The 21148-nt window shown below is 43.2% G+C and overlaps 1 protein-coding gene across 1 annotated transcript in view; it reads left to right on the top strand.

The window, feature by feature from the left end:
* The window catches only part of WDFY4 (WDFY family member 4), a 251632-nt gene that overhangs the window by 1744 nt on the left and 228740 nt on the right, over positions 1-21148 (top strand). Inside the window, 1 exon segment of the mRNA XM_043476353.1 lies at positions 17323-17573. Coding sequence (XP_043332288.1) covers positions 17340-17573 — 234 coding nt within the window. The 5' untranslated portion in view covers positions 17323-17339.

The raw sequence follows: 21148 nt of genomic DNA, 5'->3' as shown, positions 1-21148 counted from the left end.
CATTCTTTAGTCACTAATCTATAACAACTCTGTTGTAAATCAAGTTGGCATGTGTAGTGGGTCTGTTCTTGAGCTCTCTTCTGTCAATTTGTTTTTCTATGCTTTGCCAACACTGAATAATATTATTAACTAGAAGCTTATAGTAAGTTTTGGTATCTGGAAAGTGTCACCTCATTTTTTCTTATTCTTTCATTCTATCTTGACATATTGTTTCCTTCTTTATTAATGTGAATTTTAGAAACAGCTTCTCAGTTTCAACAAAAAAGTTCTGTTCAGATTTTATTAGAAATATAATTTGAAGAGAAGTTATATCTTTATGAAAATGACTCTGCCAATTCATGAATATTGTTTGTCTCTTTTATAAAATCAGTGCATACTTTGCCTAGATTTATTCCTAATTGGTTTGTTTTTTATATTATTGCCCTTGTCTTCAAAAATATGTTTTTTTGACTCTTGCTGATACATGCTCCCTTGAAGAAAAATCACTTTCTGTGGATAACAAAGGAAGAAGAAATATTATCAGTTAAGAGGCTGTTGTTATAACCCAGGCTGAAGGTAACAGTGGTTTGCCCCAAAGTGATAGTAACAGAGGTAATGAGCAGCTATGAGAGTGGTGAGATTCTAGATATTTTTTTGAGAGAGATTTAACAATGTTGCAAGTGTTGGGTGTAGAAGAGAGAAGTTAAAGATGAGTCTAGAGCAACAGAGAGAATTTGTCAAGGAACATATTTGAAAGGTGGTGATTATTCCAGAATATCAGTTTGAACATATAAAGATGGGGATGCCAATTAGACATCAAGTGGAGGAATGAATTCTTGGCACCGTCTCCCTCAAGTGGCCTTTTGGTAGAAATCAAGGCCATGTGGCCACTTGGGAGAAGGGTTGTTGTTACATCAAACAAACAAACATTGGAGTTTAGTGCAGAGAAAGGTTTATTAATCAAGGAGGCGCTCACTCAGAAGACAGGAGTTCTAGGCTTGTCTCAAATTCATCTTGCTAGCTGGCTGGTGCACAAGGTTTTTAAAGGCAAAAAAAAGTAAAAGGGAGAGGGTAGTAGGACATGTGATCAGTTCATGAACCTTCTTCTGATTGGCTGGTGGTGAGGTAACAGGGTGATGTTTTGAACATCTCAGTCATCAACTTTCTAGTTCCAGCCAGTCTGGGGTCTACATGCCCAGCATGTGGTTACCATCCCCCACCGGCGGGCGGGGGGCGGGGGGTGGTCCTTAGTTTCAACAGAGCAACTCAAAGAGATGCATCAGATTGTTATCTATTTCTCTTCGCGGGAACTTGGAGTCCTCTGACTCTGTTTTCCTAATCATTAACTGCGTGAGTCTGCTTTTTGGAACACACAGAAGGCTTAGGAGAATAAAGTCTTTTTTTCTCACTGTAAAGAAGACATGAGGGACATGGAGGGTCTTCTTTACCCATAGGGCCCTGTAGGGTCCTGCTTGGTTTCAATTCCCCTTTTCATTTGCTACTCTTCAGTCCTGAGAGGAACAGGTGCTGGACAAGATCTTTCTTATTTTCTTTCAAATAAAGTTTTGGATAAAGGGGTTAATGGTAAACTCATCAGAGGAACTTGATTTTAAGGGGACTCAGTTTCAGGAGGCGAGATATTTTGTGCAGGAGAGGAAGGGGGAAGATGAGCACCTCAGAGGTCCTTGAGCCACACTGTAGAGCTCACATCCATTTTATTTACAACTAAGGCCTTACTTTGGTTGTCTCCCTCCAAAGGTCCTGCAAACTATCAAAATGTCCCTGCATTTTACATGGGAAATGATGTCTCTGGGTAACATTTCTAAGCCCTTCTTACACTGTTAAACACTTAAGTCTCAAAGTCCAGACCTACGTTGTCCAATACAATAGCCTGCAGTCATCCCTGAAAAGTGGCCAGTCTGAGCTGAGATGTGCTGTAAGTTATAAAATGCACCTTGGATTTCAAAGATATTACAAACAAAGAACAAAAGAAATATAGACTATCTTTACTTGAAAATATTGATAACATACTGAAATGATAATACTTCAGATATATTGCCTTAAATAAAATATATTTTAAAATATATTTAAATAAAGAGATTTAATTAATTTAACCTATTTATTTTTACTTTCTAAATGTGATTGCCCCCAAATTTAAAATTACACATGTGGCTTGAATTTGTGGTTGGTTTTATATTTCTGCTGGGAAGCACCCTTCAGAGAAATGATATTTCTTGTTCCATGGCTAAGACTTTCATGAGGAAAATGGTTCAAGAAGGATGGGAAATTAGAGAAGTGAAAAGTCCCTCATCCTAAATAATTCCAAGGAGAAAGTATGGAGGATAAGAAGAATGGATTTAGTACTTACAATAAGCCAGACATTGGGTAGGGCACTGGTATTTGCAATCTCATTTGATCCCCACAGTGAGATCAGTTTCATTACTCCCATTTTACAGATGAGAAAATGGAGGCTCAGAGGTAAAGTCCTTTACCTTCAGACATTAAATGCCTTGATTGGAATTTGAACCTAGTTCCACCAGATGTTAAAGTCTGTGTGCTTTGCCTTAGCTACCACTAAAAAACTGATGGAACATTTCTAGAAATATGTAGTCAGTGTGTGGCAGAAGTGTGAAAACTGCTCTTCTCTCTTGGGCAATGGCTAACCCTTCTTTTGAAAATTCATCTTCATAGATAATTTACAGCAAACAAAGAGATTGTGAGGGGATCTTTCCTCTCAGCCCTGCTTATAGCAACAGTGGAGATGCCCTCAGCATCCTGTTCATAGACAGTAAGAGAATCAGTTATGGGGAATCGACCAAGAATCCTTCTCCATTATTAAATCTCATAATTTAAGGAGAAGGGCAACATAGAAAATATTTATGGTATGATGATAGGCACTTACTGCGTTGAGACTTGGTACATAAATTACAAGTAACATATGCTTGGATGTGAAAAGTAGTATACAAAAAAAGGGCAGTAAACACTTGTTGATTTTTGTATTTTCAATATTAAGAATATAGCCCAAGTAGCACCCCAATGTCAGCTTTTTAAAGGATATGCACAAAATACGATATAAAGAGATGTACTGTCAAAGACGAAAAAGAGAAATACACACACGAAGAAACTGTTATAGGATGGTCAGAGCATGTCAGGAGTTAATAATGCTGAAACGCTACCGTGAGCGCACAGGGCTTTCCCCCGAGCTCTTTGAGCGTGGACCAGATAAAGTTGAGAGTGGCGCCAGGTGCAGAAACCAGGTGGTCCCAGGGGCGGGGGTAGTAGGGATGGGGCAGCTGGGAGACAAGTGTATTAAAGGCAGGGCCTACTAACATGCAGCGACCTTTAGAAGCTGGTGGAAGGCAGTGATGGAAGAGGGCGCAGCAGCCCAAGCTGGGGAGGGTGGAGCCACGCAGCTCCAGGCTCCTCCGCAGGTGCGGAGGCTCCCAGGGTGCCGGAGAGCCTGGCGTCCTGCGCAGGCTTCCTTTGGGTAGAGCGAAGGGGGAGAAAAGAACCAGGACAATGAGGGTGGGCAAATATCCAGACATTCAAAAGAAATAAAAAAAAATCAGAACCCACAGTCTGTTATTTTACTTCAGGTTTTCCTTGCATGCACCTGTCTCCCGGAAGCATTCCATTATATAAGTGACATATTTACCACACCAGGGGAACTGAAATGGGTCCAAGGCTCCGTCTTGCGCCTGGGGTGAGAGTGGGAGTGCAGTTACCCTGCAGAGTCATTCTACTGCTTCCCCTTGTGCGAAGGGACCCCTCTCCCAAAACCTGGCTACAATACCACCTCCCTCCCCAGAAAAATGTCTTTCCTCACGTGATTTTAAATGTCTGAATACTATCATTTTTGATGTATGTGTTTAATACCACCCCAACATGAAATAAATTATTGTGACATTTTTATATGGATAAAAATTTAAAATTGAGGAAATGCAGGAATGAGTAGGAGAAAGTGTCTTCATGAATAAGGTCAACACAAGGAGAAAAGTGGTAAGTGCAGCAGTTACAGGCAAAAGGTACTGAGTGAAAATGATGAATTTGGGAATTACATAATGTGGACTTTTACCCTGTCTGACCTCACAAATCATGTCTGATCACAGTGACTTTCACTCTCAGGCTCCCCTTTCATCTGTAGGTTATCTTTTTTCCATTGTGTAGCCTTGCTTCCTTTGTCACAGATGAATTGACCATAGGTGCATGAGTTTATTTCTGGGCTTTCTATCATGTTCCATTTATCTATATTTCTGTTCTTGTGCTGGTACCTTACTGTTTGCTTCCCAGGTGGCGCAGTGGTAAAGAATTCATCTGCTAATGCAGGAGATGCAAGAAATGTGGGTTTGATCCCTGAGTTGGGAAGATCCTCTGAAGTAGGAAATGGCAACCCACTCCAGTATTGTCTGGAAAATTCCATGGGCAGAGGGGCCTGGCGGGCTACGGTCCATGGGGTTGGGAAGAGTTGGACATGACTAAAGTGACTTAGTGCACACACACACACACACACACACACTCATATTAAATCTGTAGATTGCCTTGGGTTGTATAGTCATTTTGACAATATTGATTCTTCCAAACCAAGAACATGGTATATATCTTTCCATCTGTTTGTATAATCCTTGAAAGAATTTTTTTATTAAATGAATTCCATGAGAATTAAGAGATGCTTAATTTCTTACAAGTCAGGAATGCATACCTCCAGGTATGTTTGAAAGTTTAATGAGTTGTTTTTCTGTTTATTTTCTGACCAAATAATACTTAAAATTTAATAAGCTAAACAGGCCGATTATATAAGCTGACCAATCCTGGAAATATTTCATCTCTCACCTGAACATGTGGCCTGAGAATAAGGATTCTGCAAAGTCCCCAGAGATGTCACTCCCCCAGGGAGTCCAGAAGGTGAGGAATGGGATGGGGACAGCTCAGGATTGGGAGACCTTTGTGCCCTAGCCTCTGCCCACACTCTCCACCCTACTCCTACCCTGCATCCCTCAAAGAGGCACAAACCACCCGTGTTTCAGCCTCACGTCTCTCATCTCTCGTCCCCTTGTGTGCCCTTCCCCAGGAACAATTCTCTCTAGCCTCTCCACAGTCTTGCTTCTCCTTCCCTTATGTTCCCTCTCCCAAGACTCTGTTTCTGTGAACACTCTCTTACTTCTCCCACCTTCACCACCTGTCCATTATCCCCAATAACCAGCTCCTTTCCTCTGTGCCCTTAGTGCTGGATTCCTGCTCCAAAGGATATATTTCAGACATTGTATCATAGCATCCTTCTCCCTGCCTCCTGTTGCCCACAGGCTCTGAGCACCGGGTTTGGGGGAGGGGGCAGGGGCTGGGCCCTTTGGGCAGGCCCAGCATCTAGAAGCGAGTCTCTGTATGCCATCTGTGATGCTCCCTGCTGAGAGCTCCACAGGGACTCCCATGACACTGCATGGAATGAGGGCCATGTCCATGTCCACACTGGCATTAGAGGTCCTTTTGCAACATACACCCTCACCCCATCCCGCTCCCCGTGATGCAGCCTTGAACCCTACCCACATCCCTGAACACACATGCTGCCTGGAGTGTTCATCTGCTTTGCTTCAGATACATCTCCTCCTTATCCCTCAGTGCCCATCCCGGGTGCAGTCCATCCTGAGAAGCCCTTCCAGACCACCACACCCCTCTCTGGGCTGGGCCATGAGCCTCTTCTGTGCCCCACAGCCAGGCACCTCCCTGCCCAGCTCCTACCCTGCTGTGTCTGCTTCCTCAGTGCTTCCTTGACTGTGAGGTGGACCAGGGTGTGGACCAGGGGTGATTCTGCTTCTTGTATGTTTAACAGTCAAACAGCCCACCATGCAGAGAGAGCTGAGTAGAGCTGCAGCTCTGGTGGCTAGCCTGGAGGGTGAGTGATTAACACTGGGTGTGCCTGGAAACTGTGGCTCCCAGAGAGTAGCTCTACCCTGGGGAGATGGCAAAACCAGAGGGTCCCCTTCTGGGCCTGCTCACCTACAATGTGAGGGGGCCAGAAGGCAGTATGATGCTAAACCTCCTATGCCCAAGGGTCAGTGGCAACTCTGCAAGACCAGCCAGAGCACCCCTGCAGTGCTGGCAGTAACAGTGTCCAGCGGGTACCTGAGGTGCCCCTGAGGTCTGTTGTTACCACTGTTAGCCACTGTGTCAAGCCAACCTAGAGTGATGAAAGGAGGTGAGGACTTTGGAGTAAAAAAAGCCTGCATTTGACTTTGATTCTAACACTTATTAGCAGTTTGATTTCAGATAAGTTACCTGTTTTTCTCTGAGTCTTGCCCTCCCTGTCTGTATAATGGACATAATAATACTTCCTTTACAAATTTTCTAAGATTAGGGAACTCTGATGGCCTGTTAGATGCTCACTCAGTTATGGCCATTTCTTACTTAGGCAGCATCTCCTTAAGTTCCAGTAGAGGGCAAGCCACAGATAAACTCCCTCGCTGAGGAGGCTCCTAGTTACAGGAACTGGGCTGCTTGTTCACCAGCCCACATCTTTGTGCTGGCAATGATTGCTCAGGGGAACTGCTCCCTGGCCATTTTTGGTAATGTGGAAGTCAGTACACATACCGAGATATAAAACTAGGTCCCTTCCCCAGCACACTGTGAGTTCCTATATTTTATTGCTGTTGCAAAAACCACAGAGGTGTGTGCTGGCCAGGAGTGCACGGAGTGGAATCAAAAAAAGGAAGTGTTGAGAGCCATGGGAGGTGTCGCCTCACTTGCCTGATTCCTGCCAATCAAGTCCCCATCTTAGTCTTCAAGGGAATTCTTGTACTTCTGGAAATAACCTGAGTGGCCTTCTTCTCTTCTTGAGTCATATAACACAGGAGATAGGGCCCAGGGCTCTGCTGTTTTCCACCTGCTGGTACTCTTCTCCCTTGGCTGATGTAAGAGGAGGGGACTCTTGCTAACTGGAGAGGGTGGGGGCCACACCAAGGTGATCACTAGTCCTTGCTGCGAGATCATCTTTTCTCTTGTCTTTCCCTGTTCCAAGTCTGGCTTATGCCAGCTAGGAATAACCATTCTAGATTCATGTTGCTGTGTTCTCCTTTTCTAGGTGTTTAAGATCTATTATTTAGAACTCCACATCTGTGTCAGCCACTAGAACTTGGCTAAAGCGTGATTTTCCCATCATGCCTGCATTCAGCCCTCTCCTGTCTGGGGACTCCTCTGTTGCTCTCATGGAGCTTGGGGAGCCCAGGGTTCTGGTCAGACTCTTTAGTCTGGTTTGTACAGATCAGATTGGGATGCTGGTGAAACCCTCTTTGAGCGGCAGCCTCAGTAGAAGGAGCAGGTGAAGGGCCTAAACCCTTAGCCTCTAACTTCTCTACTGGTGTTCCTTCCATCTGCATATTTATTGTTTTGGGCTCCAAAATCACTGCAGGTGGTGACTGCAGTCATGAAATTAAATTAAGTCATGCTTCTTAGAAGAAAAGTTATGACCAAGCTAGATAGCATATTAAAAAGCAGAGGCATTACTTTGCCAACAAAGGTCCATCTCAGTTCAGTTCAGTTCAGTTGCTCAGTCATGTCCGACTCTTTGCAACCCCATGGACCACAGCACGCTAGGCCTCCCTGTCCATCACCAACTCCCGGAGTTTACCCAAACTCATGTCCATTGAGTCGGTGATGCCATCCAGCCATCTCATCCTCTGTCGTCCCCTTGTCCTCCTGCCCTCAATCTTTCCCAGCATCAGGGTCTTTTCAAATGAGTCAATTCTTCACATCAGGTGACCAAAATACTGGAGTTTCAGCTTCAACATCAGTCCTTCCAATGAACACTCAGGACTGATGTCCTTTAGGATGAACTGGTTGGATCTCCTTGTTGTCCAAGGGACCCTCAAAAGTCTTCTCCAACACCACAGTTCAAAAGCATCAATTCTTCAGTGCTCGGCTTTCTTTATAGTCCAATTCTCACATCCATACATGACTACTGGAAAAACCATAGCCTTGACTAGATGGACCTTTGTTGGCAAAGTAATGTCTCTGCTTTTTAATATGATGTCTAGGCTGGTCATAACTTTCCTTCCAAGGAGTAAGCGTCTTTTAATTTCATGGCTGCAGTCACCATCTGCAGTGATTTTGGAGCCCAGAAAAATAAAGTCAGTCACTGTTTCTACTGTTTCCCCGTCTATTTGCCATGAAGTGATGGGACCGGATGCCATGATCTTAGTTTTCTGAATGTTGAGCTTTAAACCAACTTTTTCACTTTCCTCTTTTACTTTCATCAAGGGGTTTTTTAGTTCTTCTTCACTTTCTGCCATAAGGGTGGTGTCACCTGCATATCTGAGCTTATTGATATTTCTCCAGGCAATCTTGTACTTCCTCCAGCCCAGTGTTTCTCATGATGTACTCTGCATATAAATTAAATAAGCAGGGTGACAATATACAGCCTTGACGTACTCCTTTCCCAATTTGGAACCAGTCTGTTGTTCCATGTCCAGTTCTAACTGACCTGCATACAGATTTCTCAAGAGGCAGGTCAGGTGATCTGGAATTCCCATCTCTTTCAGAATTTTCCACAGTTTATTGTGATCCACACAGTCAAAGGCTTTGGCATAGTCAATAAAGCAGAAATAGATGTTTTTCTGGAATTCTCTAGCTTTTTCGATGATCCAGCGGATGTTGGCAATTTGATCTCTGGTTCCTCTGCCTTTTCTAAAACCAGTTTGAACATCTGGAAGTTCACGGTTCATGTATTGCTGAAGATGTCTAGTCAAAGCTATGCTTTTTCCAGTAGTCATGTATGGATATGAAAGCTGGACTATAAAGAAAGCTGAGTGCCAAAGATTTGATGCTTTTGAACTGTGGTGTTGGAGAAGACTCTTGAGAGTCCCTTGGACTGCAAGGAGATCAAACCAGTCCATCCTAAAGGAAACCAGTCCTGAATATTCATTGAAAGAACTGATGCTGAAGCTGAAACTCTAACACTTTGGCTACCTGATGTGAAGAACTGATTCATTTCAAAAGACCCTGATGCTGGGAAAGATTGAAGGTGGGAGGAGAAGGGGACGACAGAGACTGAAATGGTTGGATGGCCTCACCGACTCGATGGACATGAGTTTGAGTAAGTTCTGGGAGTTGGTGATGGATAGGGAAGCCTGGCGTGCTGCAGTCCATGGGGTCGCAGAGTCGGACAAGACTGAGCAACTGAACTGAACAGAACATCTCCACATATGTGTTTTTTCACGTCAGTTTGATGGACATGTGATTTACATACACTATTTTACCCCTTGCAATGTGCCCTTTGGACACACATACTCAGTTGTGTGACCACCACCGAGGTCAAGACATAGAACTTTTCTCCCACCCCAGACGTTCTCATTGCCCTTTGGAGCCACCCTCCGATCTGAAATCCCTGGCAAGCACTGATCTATCTTCCGTCCTTGAAATTTTGCCTTTCCAGAGTGGCATATAAATGAGGTAAGGCAGTGTGCAGCGTTCTGGCTCCTGTTACTTGGCATAAGGTCTTCATGACCCATCCAAGTTGCTGTGGGTCTAAAGTGTGTTCCTTTCTACTGCAGAGAAGCATCCCACCATACGGAGATATGTGTTTCTTTATTCATTCACCCCTTGATAAAAATTTTGCAGTATTTCCTAGTTTTGGCAGCTATGAATAGACCTACTATAAACATTCATATATAGGTTTTTATATAAACATCAGTTTTCATTCCTCTAGGGTAAATACCCGGGAAGGTAATGGGTGAGAATATGTTTAACTTTCTCAGAAATTGCTGAGAAATCCAAAGTGGCCGCACCATTTGCATTCACAGTAGCGAGAGTGATAGTTGCGGTTGCTCTGCATCCTTGTCAGCACTTACCGATTTTATTTGTTTTTTTAAAGACATTCTCATAGATGTGTCCTGGTATATCAGCGTGGTTTTAGTCTACCTTTCTCTAATGCTGATGTTCTTATCTGCCTCAGTGCTTTTGATTAACAGTAGGCTGTGGAGTGAACAGAGCATCCTTGTTACTGTAACTTCTGCCCACCCCTCCCTATTTTCATTTGCTTGTAAGCTCTCCTGTTAATATGAAATGGTGGGGAAGGAAGTGAGGCTGAGCCCCACCCTGCAACTGTTTTTGGAACAATATTGGTTTTGTGATTTTTTTCCCCCTGAGAGCTCCAGGTTGAGGCCAGCCTCTTGTGGACACAGGAGCAAGAGCATTTGGATCTGCTGACATACAATGAGGAACTGACTTTTGAATGGAAAGGAAAGCAGGTCGTTTGCAGCAGTTACATGGAAAGTTGCTGTTCTGTTCTCTGTCACCTGGTTTAGAGGCTCCCCCAGCTCTGGGACCTGGGGACCATGCCCGTGATGTGGATGGTAATAGGTGTGCCTCTGCACTGGGGGGTGTGCAATCCAGAAAGGGTTAACTTGTACAGGCTGACAAGAAATGGGGGGCACTTCAGTCTTGAATTTTATCTTAGCAACTCTGCCACTGGGTCTGAGCTTCCACATAGAATGCAGTGAGTCCCCGGTTTCTTCTGACATACACTGTTGGAGTGTGGCTCCACACACCTTCTTGCTCCATTTCCTCCAGAATAGCTTCCCGGCATTTTAATTCCCAGGGCTGCTAAATCAAATATAACATCCTGAGACTTCCACCCATTGGCAAATCATCCCACAGAAAGTCCGGGATGAAGCTGAAGGTGGGTTTAGCAGCCCAAGCGTCAGTCACCCAGATGATTCTTCAGGCTCCAGATGTTGGCCTCCTGCATAGCAGCTGTGAGCAGGATGCCCTGGATGCATCGCTTCTGAGACATTATAAAGCTCCGATGATGCTAGGGACCCATGCAGGGTAGGTGGACACTCCCAGCCCCAGTGTCCCTGAGGTCATAGGGAATTCCCCTTCTCAGGTCACTGCAGACTTGTCATCTGGCTCCTATGTAGCAGCTGGCCTGCGCCCTTCACCACACACACCCCACAGGCTCTCAGCCCACTCAAGTACCTCTCCAGCCCTTCTGCACTGACTCACTGGCCTGCATCTCTTCTGTGGTCAGTGCGTAAAGGCCAGAGGGTGGAACTGAGATTACCGGGGCCAGTTCAACGAGGAGAAACCTCAACTCAGAGAGGGGAAGTAGCTTGCTTGAGGCAGCACAGCACCCAGCTGGGACTGGACTCTAGGCCTTTGACTCCCATCTCAGCCCTGCAGCCCCCTCTGCCTGGGGGTGGCATGAGTGGGCAGGTGCTTGCACAGTTGCCCGTCTCTCACAGCCACATCCCGGCTGCAGAAAGGCAGGGCCTCGAGTCTGCCTGGTGAGGCATGTGGAGGAGACATGACTAAGCTGGGCTACGTGTCACATGCCCTGAGCCTGACCTGAACTGGGAAACAACTTGTCGGCACAGAGTGGGGCCTTGTCTTTCCCTGGAGTCTCCTGGGACCCCGTGTAACCTCCAGCCTTCTCATCTTGCCAGGTCATCTTTCCCTTCATCCCTCCCCAAACTTCTCCTTCTCCGAAACACTTTCTAGCATGGTACCTGGCCAAGCCCCTCTCTCTTCCCTGCACCCTAAGTGAGCCCTTGTTTGAGCTCAGCCTCTGGTGTGCAGAGCTGTCTATAGACCCGGGGTGGACCCACCTTGGGCTGCCGGCTCACAGTGGGACCTTGGGCAGGTCACTTCTCTGCTCCGAGCCTTAGTACCATCTGCAAACAAAGGCTGATAGCTTTGACATCGCTGGATGGCAGGAAGGTTACATGAAGGGATGCAGGTAAATCCTGTACCAAGGAGGCTCTAATAAATGCCATCCTAGAGTTCTGACTCAATCCCCTCTGAGGGGCCCTGTGATTATCCCATTTCACAAATGAAGACACTGAGGCTGGGACAGGTGTTTCACTTGGTCTAAGCCCATGAGATTTAAACTGGACCAGCCTGGCTCCAGGGTCTGTGCTGGTGCCCGCACCTGTTTACAGAGGAAAGAAGACACTCCTGATAACAGAGTGGATTAGAATGGCTTCTTCTTGCTGTTCTTCATACAGCCCTGACAGGCTGCTCCCCAGTTCCTTCCTTTTACAAACAAAACCGGAGCAGATCGACAGGACAGGAGAGAAGGCCACAACTTGATATTTGAGTCAGACAAGTTCTCCACACGATTCACGGATCCCGTTTTGTTAGAAATTCTTGTTTTTTTTGAAAATCTCAGTCTTTTCAAGGGAACACTTTAGTAAACGTGGCTTCTTAACTTCAGAGGAGATCTGAGGGGCTCTGATATTTCCCCTGGGTGTTCAGCTTTGTTCCCCAGGATCACATTTTCACAGCTTGAAACTCACTTTTTCTTCTCACCTGCTTATCCTAGAAATGTGGTGGGTTAGCAGGACCTCTGATACATTTTATTGAATGAATCATTTAGTAGCACCTGCAGATGTAACCCCATGATGACTTTTATGTGATACAGCCAAGCCTGGATCGACTGTAGCCTCCATCCTATGTACTGGGATGTCTGTGCTGGACTTAGGTTGGTTTTGTTGATGATGAGAATGTCTGTTTGATTGAGATATAATGGCTTTCAGAGTCTGGGGGAAATCCAAGTAGAAAAAGGACTTATTAGAAGAGAGGTCTGGGCTATTGAGAGATTTGGCTGCCATCAGCATATAGGTTCATTCATTCATTTGTTCATGTATATAGTAATATTTTATTGAGCTTCTACTTCATGCCAACCCCTGATGAAGGTTGGAGAAGGAAATGGCAACCTACTCCAGTATTCTTGCCTGGAGAATCCCAGGGACAGAGGAGCTTGGTGGGCTGCTGTCTATGGGGTCGCACAGAGTTGGACACGACTGAAGCGACTTAGCAGCAGTAGCAGCTGATGAAGGTGCAATGGTCTTCTTTCACAAAGCTAACATTTAGTGGATATGTGGCTCTTGAGGGTAATTAATGGCAGGGGAACAGCTGGGATTCCCCTACAGGGAACTTTTGAAATGAGAACATGTGGCATCTATCTGACACCAGAAAACCACCACAAGGAGCCTGTTAAGGACACTGAATAGCAGACAGACAAAAACACATCTAACAAAATACATAGTGAGATACAACAGAGATACACAGCGATTCACAATTTTTAGAGGTTATACTCCACTTATGCCTATTATAAAATACTGGTTATATTCCTCATGTTGTGCAACCTATCCTTACAGCTTGCTGCTGCTGCTAAGTTGCTTCAGTCATGTCCAACTCCTTGTGACCCCATGGACTGTAGCCCATCAGGCTCCTCTGTCCATGGGATTCTCCAGGCAAGAGTACTGGAGTGGGTTGCCATGCCCTCCTCCAGGGGATCTTCCCGACCCAGGGATCGAACCCATGTTTCTTATGTCTCCTGCATTGGCAGGTGGGTTCTTTACCACTAGCTCTGCCAGGGAAGCCCCATCCTTATAGCTTATTTTATACCTAATAGTTTATACTTCTATTTCTCCTACCACAATATTGTCTTCCTTTCTTCCTCTCCTTCCTGGTAACCACTAGTTTTTTCTCTGTATCTGTGAGTCTATTTCTTTTTGTTGTTGTTGTTATATTCACTAGTTCATTTTATTTTTTAGAGTCTATGTATAAGTGATACCATACAGGATTTGTCTTTCTCTGTATGACTTTCTTCACTTAGTGTAATGCCTTCCAAGCTCATCCATGTTGATGTAAATGCCAAATGTTCATTCTTTTTTTATGGCTGAGTAATATTCTTTATCACATCTTCTTTATCCATGGATCTGTTGACAGATACTTAGGTTGCTCCCGTATCTTGGCAATTGTAAATGATACTGTTATGAACATTGGGTTGCATATATCTTTTCAAATTATTGTTTTGTTTTTTAATACATACTCAGCAGTGGACTTTCTGGGTTATGAGGTAGTTCTATTTTCAGTGTTTTGGGAAACCACCATACTGTTTTCCACAGTGGCTACACCAATTTACTTTTCTACTAACAGCCTACAAGGGTTTGCTTTTCTCTAAACCTTGTCAATATTTGTTATTTGTGTTCATTTTGATGATAGCCATTCTGACAGGTGTGAGGTGACAGTTTATTGTGGATTTGATTTGCATTTCCATAACGATTAGTGATGGTGAGCCTCTTCTCATGTGCCTGTTGGATGCCATTTAATCAGCTTTTAAACTAAATCAGAAAGAATAAAAAAAAAAAACAGTAACTAAGGAAGTGTCAAATCTGGCACATGCTTGGTAGGAAGACTGTACATTGATGAGGTGTTTTGGGAAAAGCTGTTTGGAAATACGTGTCAAGAGCCTAAAAATTTTACCTATCTTTAAATCCAACTATTTCCTTTTTGGAATGTACCACAAACTGTTATTTAGTCATGAATAGATGGAAAGGCTTAGACATAAGTATTATTGTCACAATGTTGTTTACAGCAGTGAATAATTAGAAATGACTTACATGCTTACATGTAGGGGGTTAGTTAAATAAAGGATCAACATGGTTCTACAAGCACTACACACCATTAAAAATGAAGAATGTAGGGGATTTTTAACAACATAGGAAGTAGTCATGATACTTTTTTGTGACATAAGAAAGTCATGAACTAATTTATGAGGAAATGGATTGAGAGAAGATACTAGCGATTTTTAAATGCAACACGGGATCTGTTTTTAGAATATACTCTCAAAGCAACAAGAAAAAGATAGGCAAAGACAAATAAGCAAAGATTTTGAGTGGTCATTTTTCAGAAGAGGAAATTCAAAAGACTATGAGTCATATAAAGAGATGTTCAGACTCATTGGTGAGAGAGATGCAAATTAAAATGAAGGATCACTTTACTTCAATCTGATTGGCAAATATTAGAAAGCAGGGTGATGTCAAGCAGGGCTGTGGAGGAGATGGCAGAGGACCCTTTGGAGGTGGGGGAGTGTGGCTCGGTGCCAGCTTTCTGGAGGCATCTTGGCCGACTGTACTTGGTTGAATCAAGAGACATACCTTATTGACTCAGCTTTCCTGCCTAGGTGTTTGTACCCAGAGCCAGTCACATGCAGCCCTGTGAGGGGAGCCTGGTGGGAATGTCCAGGACAGGATGGAGGGCAGTACAGGAAACCTCAGGCAATCTGACCATCCACTGTGGAGTGAACAAATCAAGCAGGCACATGACGCCCAGTGTGTAACATGGAGCAACAGTTAGGGGAAATGCAGTTGACAAATACAGAGCCACATGCTTGGGTCTGAAGTCATAATGTTGAGTGAGAAAGTAAGTTGAGAAAAGATGCAAAAAGCCATTTGGGGAAATTTAAATGCCTTCAGAAATCATGCCATGTTTTATAAGGACCCATGCTATCAAGCAGGTGGGCTGGGTGGGGTGGGCTAGACGGGAATGGGGGATGAAGAGTCTAGGGAAAAGTGAATAAACAGTCAACACCTGGTCAGGAAGGAGACGGTGCTGAGATGGTGTGAGGCAACTGCCACCTGCCCCTGAGGTGTTGAGTGCTTGCTCACTCAGTCCTGTCCATCTCTTTGCAACCCCATGGACCAGAGCCTGCCAGGTTCCTCTGTCCATGGGATTGCCCAGGTAAGATTACTGGAGTAGGTTGCCATTTCTTCCTCCAGGGGTCTTCCTGGCCCAGTGATTGAACCCTCATCTCCTGTGTCTCCTGCATTGCCAGGCGGGTTCTGTATCACTTAGCCACCTGGGAAGCTCGGCAACTGAGGGTCAAGACCCAAATGGAAATAAATAAACCCCAGTGAAGTCCCAGCCAACCAACCAATGAAAGCAAAAGTACAAATAAAAAGTTTGTTCCAATGATATTATTAAACAATATATTTGTAAGAAAAGCTTGAATATCAATGGTCAGCTTTCTAGATGTAGGCCTGCTTGATATTCTTCCTGATATTTTTTTCCTTCCCAATTTTTGATGCTGAATGTACATGACTTTTGTATAAGAAAATGACTTCTGCAAATGAAGTCTGAGAGTAATAAGTATGTTTGATAGAAGAAGAGCAGGGGCTCAAGGAGTTTTGTGCCTAAAGGGTGAGAACATTTCAAAGAAGGATGGCTCATCTGGCCATGTGATCTTTAGTTAGTGGGAATTCTAGCCTACAAGGATTCTGTGTTTGGGCTAAGAATAAAGCATGATGTACCTCCTCAGCTTCTTAGCCCAGAGCAAAACATTGTGGACCCACCTCTGTGTCTATCTGTCTGGTTGCCATCCCTTGATTGGTGGCTGTCAGTCGCTGGCTGGATTCCAGGGTGGGCACTTATGTGGTGACATGGGGACATCATGGTTGGGGAGGGATTCTTGCTGGGCACCTTGACACTCTGGTCTCTGCTCAGAGTTTCCAACACTCCTGACAAACAAACAACAAACAAACCTTTATTGTGCTGTGAGCCTGTCCTGCCTCAGCTACAGAGTATGGCAATTGAAAAGTCACAGACACAAATAACAGTACTTTCTCAATGTTACCTATCTGGCAAATAAGCCTTGGCTAGTTTTATGGGCTTCCCAGATGGTCCTAGTGATAAAGAATCTGCCTGCTAATGCAGGAGACACAAGAGACATGGGTTCAATTCCTTGGCTGGGAAGATCCCTTGGAGGAGGGCATGGGAACCCATGCCAGTACCCTTGCCTGGAGAGTCCCATGGACAGAAGAGCCTGGCGGGCTACAGGCCGTGTGTGTGCAAAGAGTCAGACACGACTGAACGACTGAGCATGCACACATGGCTTAGATTCCTGTCCTCAGGCCTACTGCCCCCAGCTTCCCAGCTTGTAAATGTCGGTTTTGTGTGTACTAACACAGAAGTTCTTTTAAGTTAACTTGGGGATTTCAAGAGTCATTTTGAGGGTAAAGTTCTCTAAAAACATTGAGTGTGAAGCTAATAATGCTGAGAATGAAGAACTTGCATCCTTTTAGTCTCATGTGATGGAGTTAAAATAGAAGATATGGAATTACATGCCTCTACAAATATTGAGAGACATTTACATGTTTCTTCTATTTACTCAGCATTTTTAAAGAGGAATAATGTCAGATAATAAATAAAACCAGATTTGGTATTAAAGGTTTACATTTCAGCTGGACGTCTCATTGCCTGGGTGAGTTTTGGATCATCAGTTTCCTTACTTAAATAAAGAAAATAAGAGTACCCATGTCTCTTGTGAGGGAGTCTGTGTAAAGAGCCCAGGATGGTGCCTGGCAAATGTTAGATTGTCAGTATGAGTCACATCTAAGTTGGAATCTCTTTCTTCAGAAGTGTTCCTTATTTTAGTCAGTTTCAGATTCTTAGAGGAACCATCTGCTATAGGAACTGGACTAAATGAGAATGATATTTCGTTCCACAATCAGCTTCATCAGAAAGTGTTGTGATGGGACTGTTCAGTTTTCTTGTTTGTTCTGAATTCAGATCTGCTTTGCTGAGGCATGGAGGCAAAAGATGTGTCAGAGGCTGAAGACAGAGCTGAGGATCCAGGTTCTAAAAATAAAGGCCAGCCTGATGCTGCACAACCTGATTTCCCACCAGGAGGGCAGACCCCTGGCCCCACTGCCCTCTGGGAGATGCTAGAAAGGAAATTTCTGGAATACCAGCAGTTGGCTCCCAGAAGCCCGGCTGAGCAACAGAAGAGCCTGTTGAATCTTCTCCCACTGTTCCTAAAGGTTGGTATTCTCATTTTTGAAACTGTAAAAAGATGATACAGCACTCTGGGGACTTTTCAGGGATGATTAGAAGCTGGAGTCAGTGGTTTTAATATCATCACGAGTGGTCTCTGGTTGCTTAGAGGAGAGTGTTGTGCTATTTAATAAAGATAGCAGCAAGGCTTATCTCCAGGGTGAGGATGGACTTGGAAAGGATGGACTTGGAAAGGATGGACAGTTGGCTCTTTTTTTTTTTTTTCACCAGAGTAGGACCTTTTATTTATTTTTTTTTCTTTTTTTTTTTTTTAATTTTTTTTTTTTTTTTTTTTTTTTGTCATACATTGATATGAATCAGCCATAGAGTTACATGTATTCCCCATCCCGATCCCCCCTCCCACCTCCCTCTCCACCCGATTCCTCTGGGTCTTCCCAGTGCACCAGGCCCGAGCACTTGTCTCATGCATCCCACCTGGGCTGGTGATCTGTTTCACCATAGATAATATACATGCTGTTCTTTCGAAACATCCCACCCTCACCTTCTCCCACAGAGTTCAAAAGTCTGTTCTGTATTTCTGTGTCTCTTTTTCTGTTTTGCATATAGGGTTATCGTTACCATCTTTCTAAATTCCATATATATGTGTTAGTATGCTGTAATGTTCTTTATCTTCTGGCTTACTTCACTCTGTATAAGGGGCTCCAGTTTCATCCATCTCATTAGGACTAGTTCAAATGAATTCTTTTTGACGGCTGAGTAAAATTCCTGGTGTATATGTACCACAGCTTCCTTATCCATTCATTCTGCTGATGGGCATCTAGGTGCTTCCATGTCCTGGCTATTATAAACAGTGCTTGCGATAACATTTGGGGTGCACGTGTCTCTTTTCAGATCGGTTTCCTCAGTGGTGGTAATCCCAGAAGTGGGAATTGCTGGGTCAATATGGCAAAGTTCTATATTCCAGGTTTTTTAAGAAAATCTCCAACACTGTTCCAATAGCGGCTGTACTAGTTTGCATTCCCACCAACAGTGTAAGAGGGTTCCCTTTTCTCCACACCCTCTCCAGCATTTATTGCTTGTAGACTTTTGGATAGCAGCCATCCTGACTGGCGTGTAATGGTACCTCATTGTGGTTTTGATTTGCATTTCTCTAATAATGAGTGATGTTGAGCATCTTTTCATGTGTTTGTTAGCCATCTGTATGTCTTCTTTGGAGAAATGTCTGTTTAGTTCTTTGGCCCATTTTTTGATTGGGTCATTTATTTTTCTGGAATTGAGCTGCAGGAGTTGCTTGTATATTTTTGAGATTAATCCTTTGTCTGTTTCTTCATTTGCTATTATTTTCTCCCAATCTGAGGGCTGTCTTTTCACCTTACTTATAGTTTCCTTTGTTGTGCAAAAGCTTTTAAGTTTCATTAGGTCCCATTTGTTTAGTTTTGCTTTTATTTCCAATATTCTGGGAGGTGGGTCATAGAGGATCTTGCTGTGATTTATGTCGGAGAGTGTTTTGCCTATGTTCTCCTCTAGGAGTTTTATAGTTTCTGGTCTTACATTTAGATCTTTAATCCATTTTGAGTTTATTTTTGTGTATGGTGTTAGAAAGTGTTCTAGTTTCATTCTTTTACAAGTGGTTGACCAGTTTTCCCAGCACCACTTGTTAAAGAGGTTGTCTTTTTTCCATTGTATATCCTTGCCTCCTTTGTCAAAGATAAGGTGTCCATAGGTCCGTGGATTTATCTCTGGGCTTTCTATTCTGTTCCATTGATCTATATTTCTGTCTTTGTGCCAGTACCATACTGTCTTGATGACTGTGGCTTTGTAGTAGAGTCTGAAGTCAGGCAGGTTGATTCCTCCAGTTCCATTCTTCTTTCTCAAGATTACTTTGGCTATTCGAGGTTTTTTGTATTTCCATACAAATTGTGAAATTATTTGGTCTAGTTCTGTGAAAAATACCGTTGGTAACTTGATAGGGATTGCATTGAATCTATAGATTGCTTTGGGTAGAATAGCCATTTTGACAATATTGATTCTTCCAATCCATGAACACGGTATGTTTCTCCATCTGTTTGTGTCCTCTTTGATTTCTTTCATCAGTGTTTTATAGTTTTCTATGTATAGGTCTTTTGTTTCTTTAGGTAGATATACTCCTAAGTATTTTATTCTTTTTGTTGCAATGGTGAATGGTATTGTTTCCTTAATTTCTCTTTCTGTTTTTCATTGTTAGTATATAGGAATGCAAGGGATTTCTGTGTGTTAATTTTATATCCTGCAACTTTACTATATTCATTGATTAGCTCTAGTAATTTTCTGGTAGAGTCTTTAGGGTTTTCTATGTAGAGGATTATGTCATCTGCAAACAGTGAGAGTTTCACTTCTTCTTTTCCTATCTGGATTCCTTTTACTTCTTTTTCTGCTCTGATTGCTGTGGCCAAAACTTCCAACACTATGTTGAATAGTAGTGGTGAGAGTGGGCAACCTTGTCTTGTTCCTGATTTCAGGGGAAATGCTTTCAATTTTTCACCATTGAGGGTGATGCTTGCTGTGGGTTTGTCATATATAGCTTTTATTATGTTGAGGTATGTTCCTTCTATTCCTGCTTTTTGGAGAGTTTTAATCATAAATGAGTGTTGAATTTTGTCAAAGGCTTTCTCTGCATCTTTTGAGATAATCATATGGTTTTTATCTTTCAATTTGTTAATGTGGTGTATTACATTGATTGATTTGCGGATATTGAAGAATCCTTGCATTCCTGGGATAAAGCCCACTTGGTCATGGTGTATGATTTTTTAATATGTTGTTGGATTCTGTTTGCTAGAATTTTGTTAAGGATTTTTGCATCTATGTTCATCAGTGATATTGGCCTGTAGTTTTCTTTTTTTGTGGCATCTTTGTCTGGTTTTGGTATTAGGGTGATGGTGGCCTCATAGAATGAGTTTGGAAGCTTACCTTCATCTGCAATTTTCTGGAAGAGTTTGAGTAAGATAGGTGTTAGCTCTTCTCTAAATTTTTGGTAGAATTCAGCTGTGAAGCCATCTGGTCCTGGGCTTTTGTTTGCGGGAAGATTTTTTATGACAGTTTCGATTTCCTTGCTTGTGATGGGTCTGTTAAGATCTTCTATTTCTTCCTGGTTCAGTTTTGGAAAGTTATACTTTTCTAAGAATTTGTCCATTTCATCCAAGTTGTCCATTTTATTGGCATAGAGCTGCTGGTAGTAGTCTCTTATGATCCTTTGTATTTCAGTGTTGTCTGTTGTGATCTATCCATTTTCATTTCTAATTTTGTTAATTTGGTTCTTCTCTCTTTGTTTCTTAATGAGTCTTGCTAATGGCTTGTCAATTTTGTTTATTTTTTCAAAAAACCAGCTTTTAGCTTTGTTGATTTTTGCTATGGTCTCTTTAGTTTCTTTTGCATTTATTTCTGCCCTGATTTTTAAGATTTCTTTCCTTCTGCTAACCCTGGGGTTCTTCGCGTTACAGGCTTACATCAAGAAACAAGAAAAAAACCAAATAAATAACCTAACTCTACACCTAAAGCAACTAGAGAAGGAAGAAATGAAGACAGTTGGCTCTTGAGTATTATTGTCTCTTTAGTTAAAAAAGGA

This window comes from Cervus canadensis, chromosome 8, assembly GCF_019320065.1.
Source record: "Cervus canadensis isolate Bull #8, Minnesota chromosome 8, ASM1932006v1, whole genome shotgun sequence".
Classification (NCBI taxonomy): Eukaryota; Metazoa; Chordata; class Mammalia; order Artiodactyla; family Cervidae; genus Cervus; species Cervus canadensis.
Note: the sequence above shows the minus strand (reverse complement) of the source record. Positions and strands in the feature narration are given on the sequence as shown.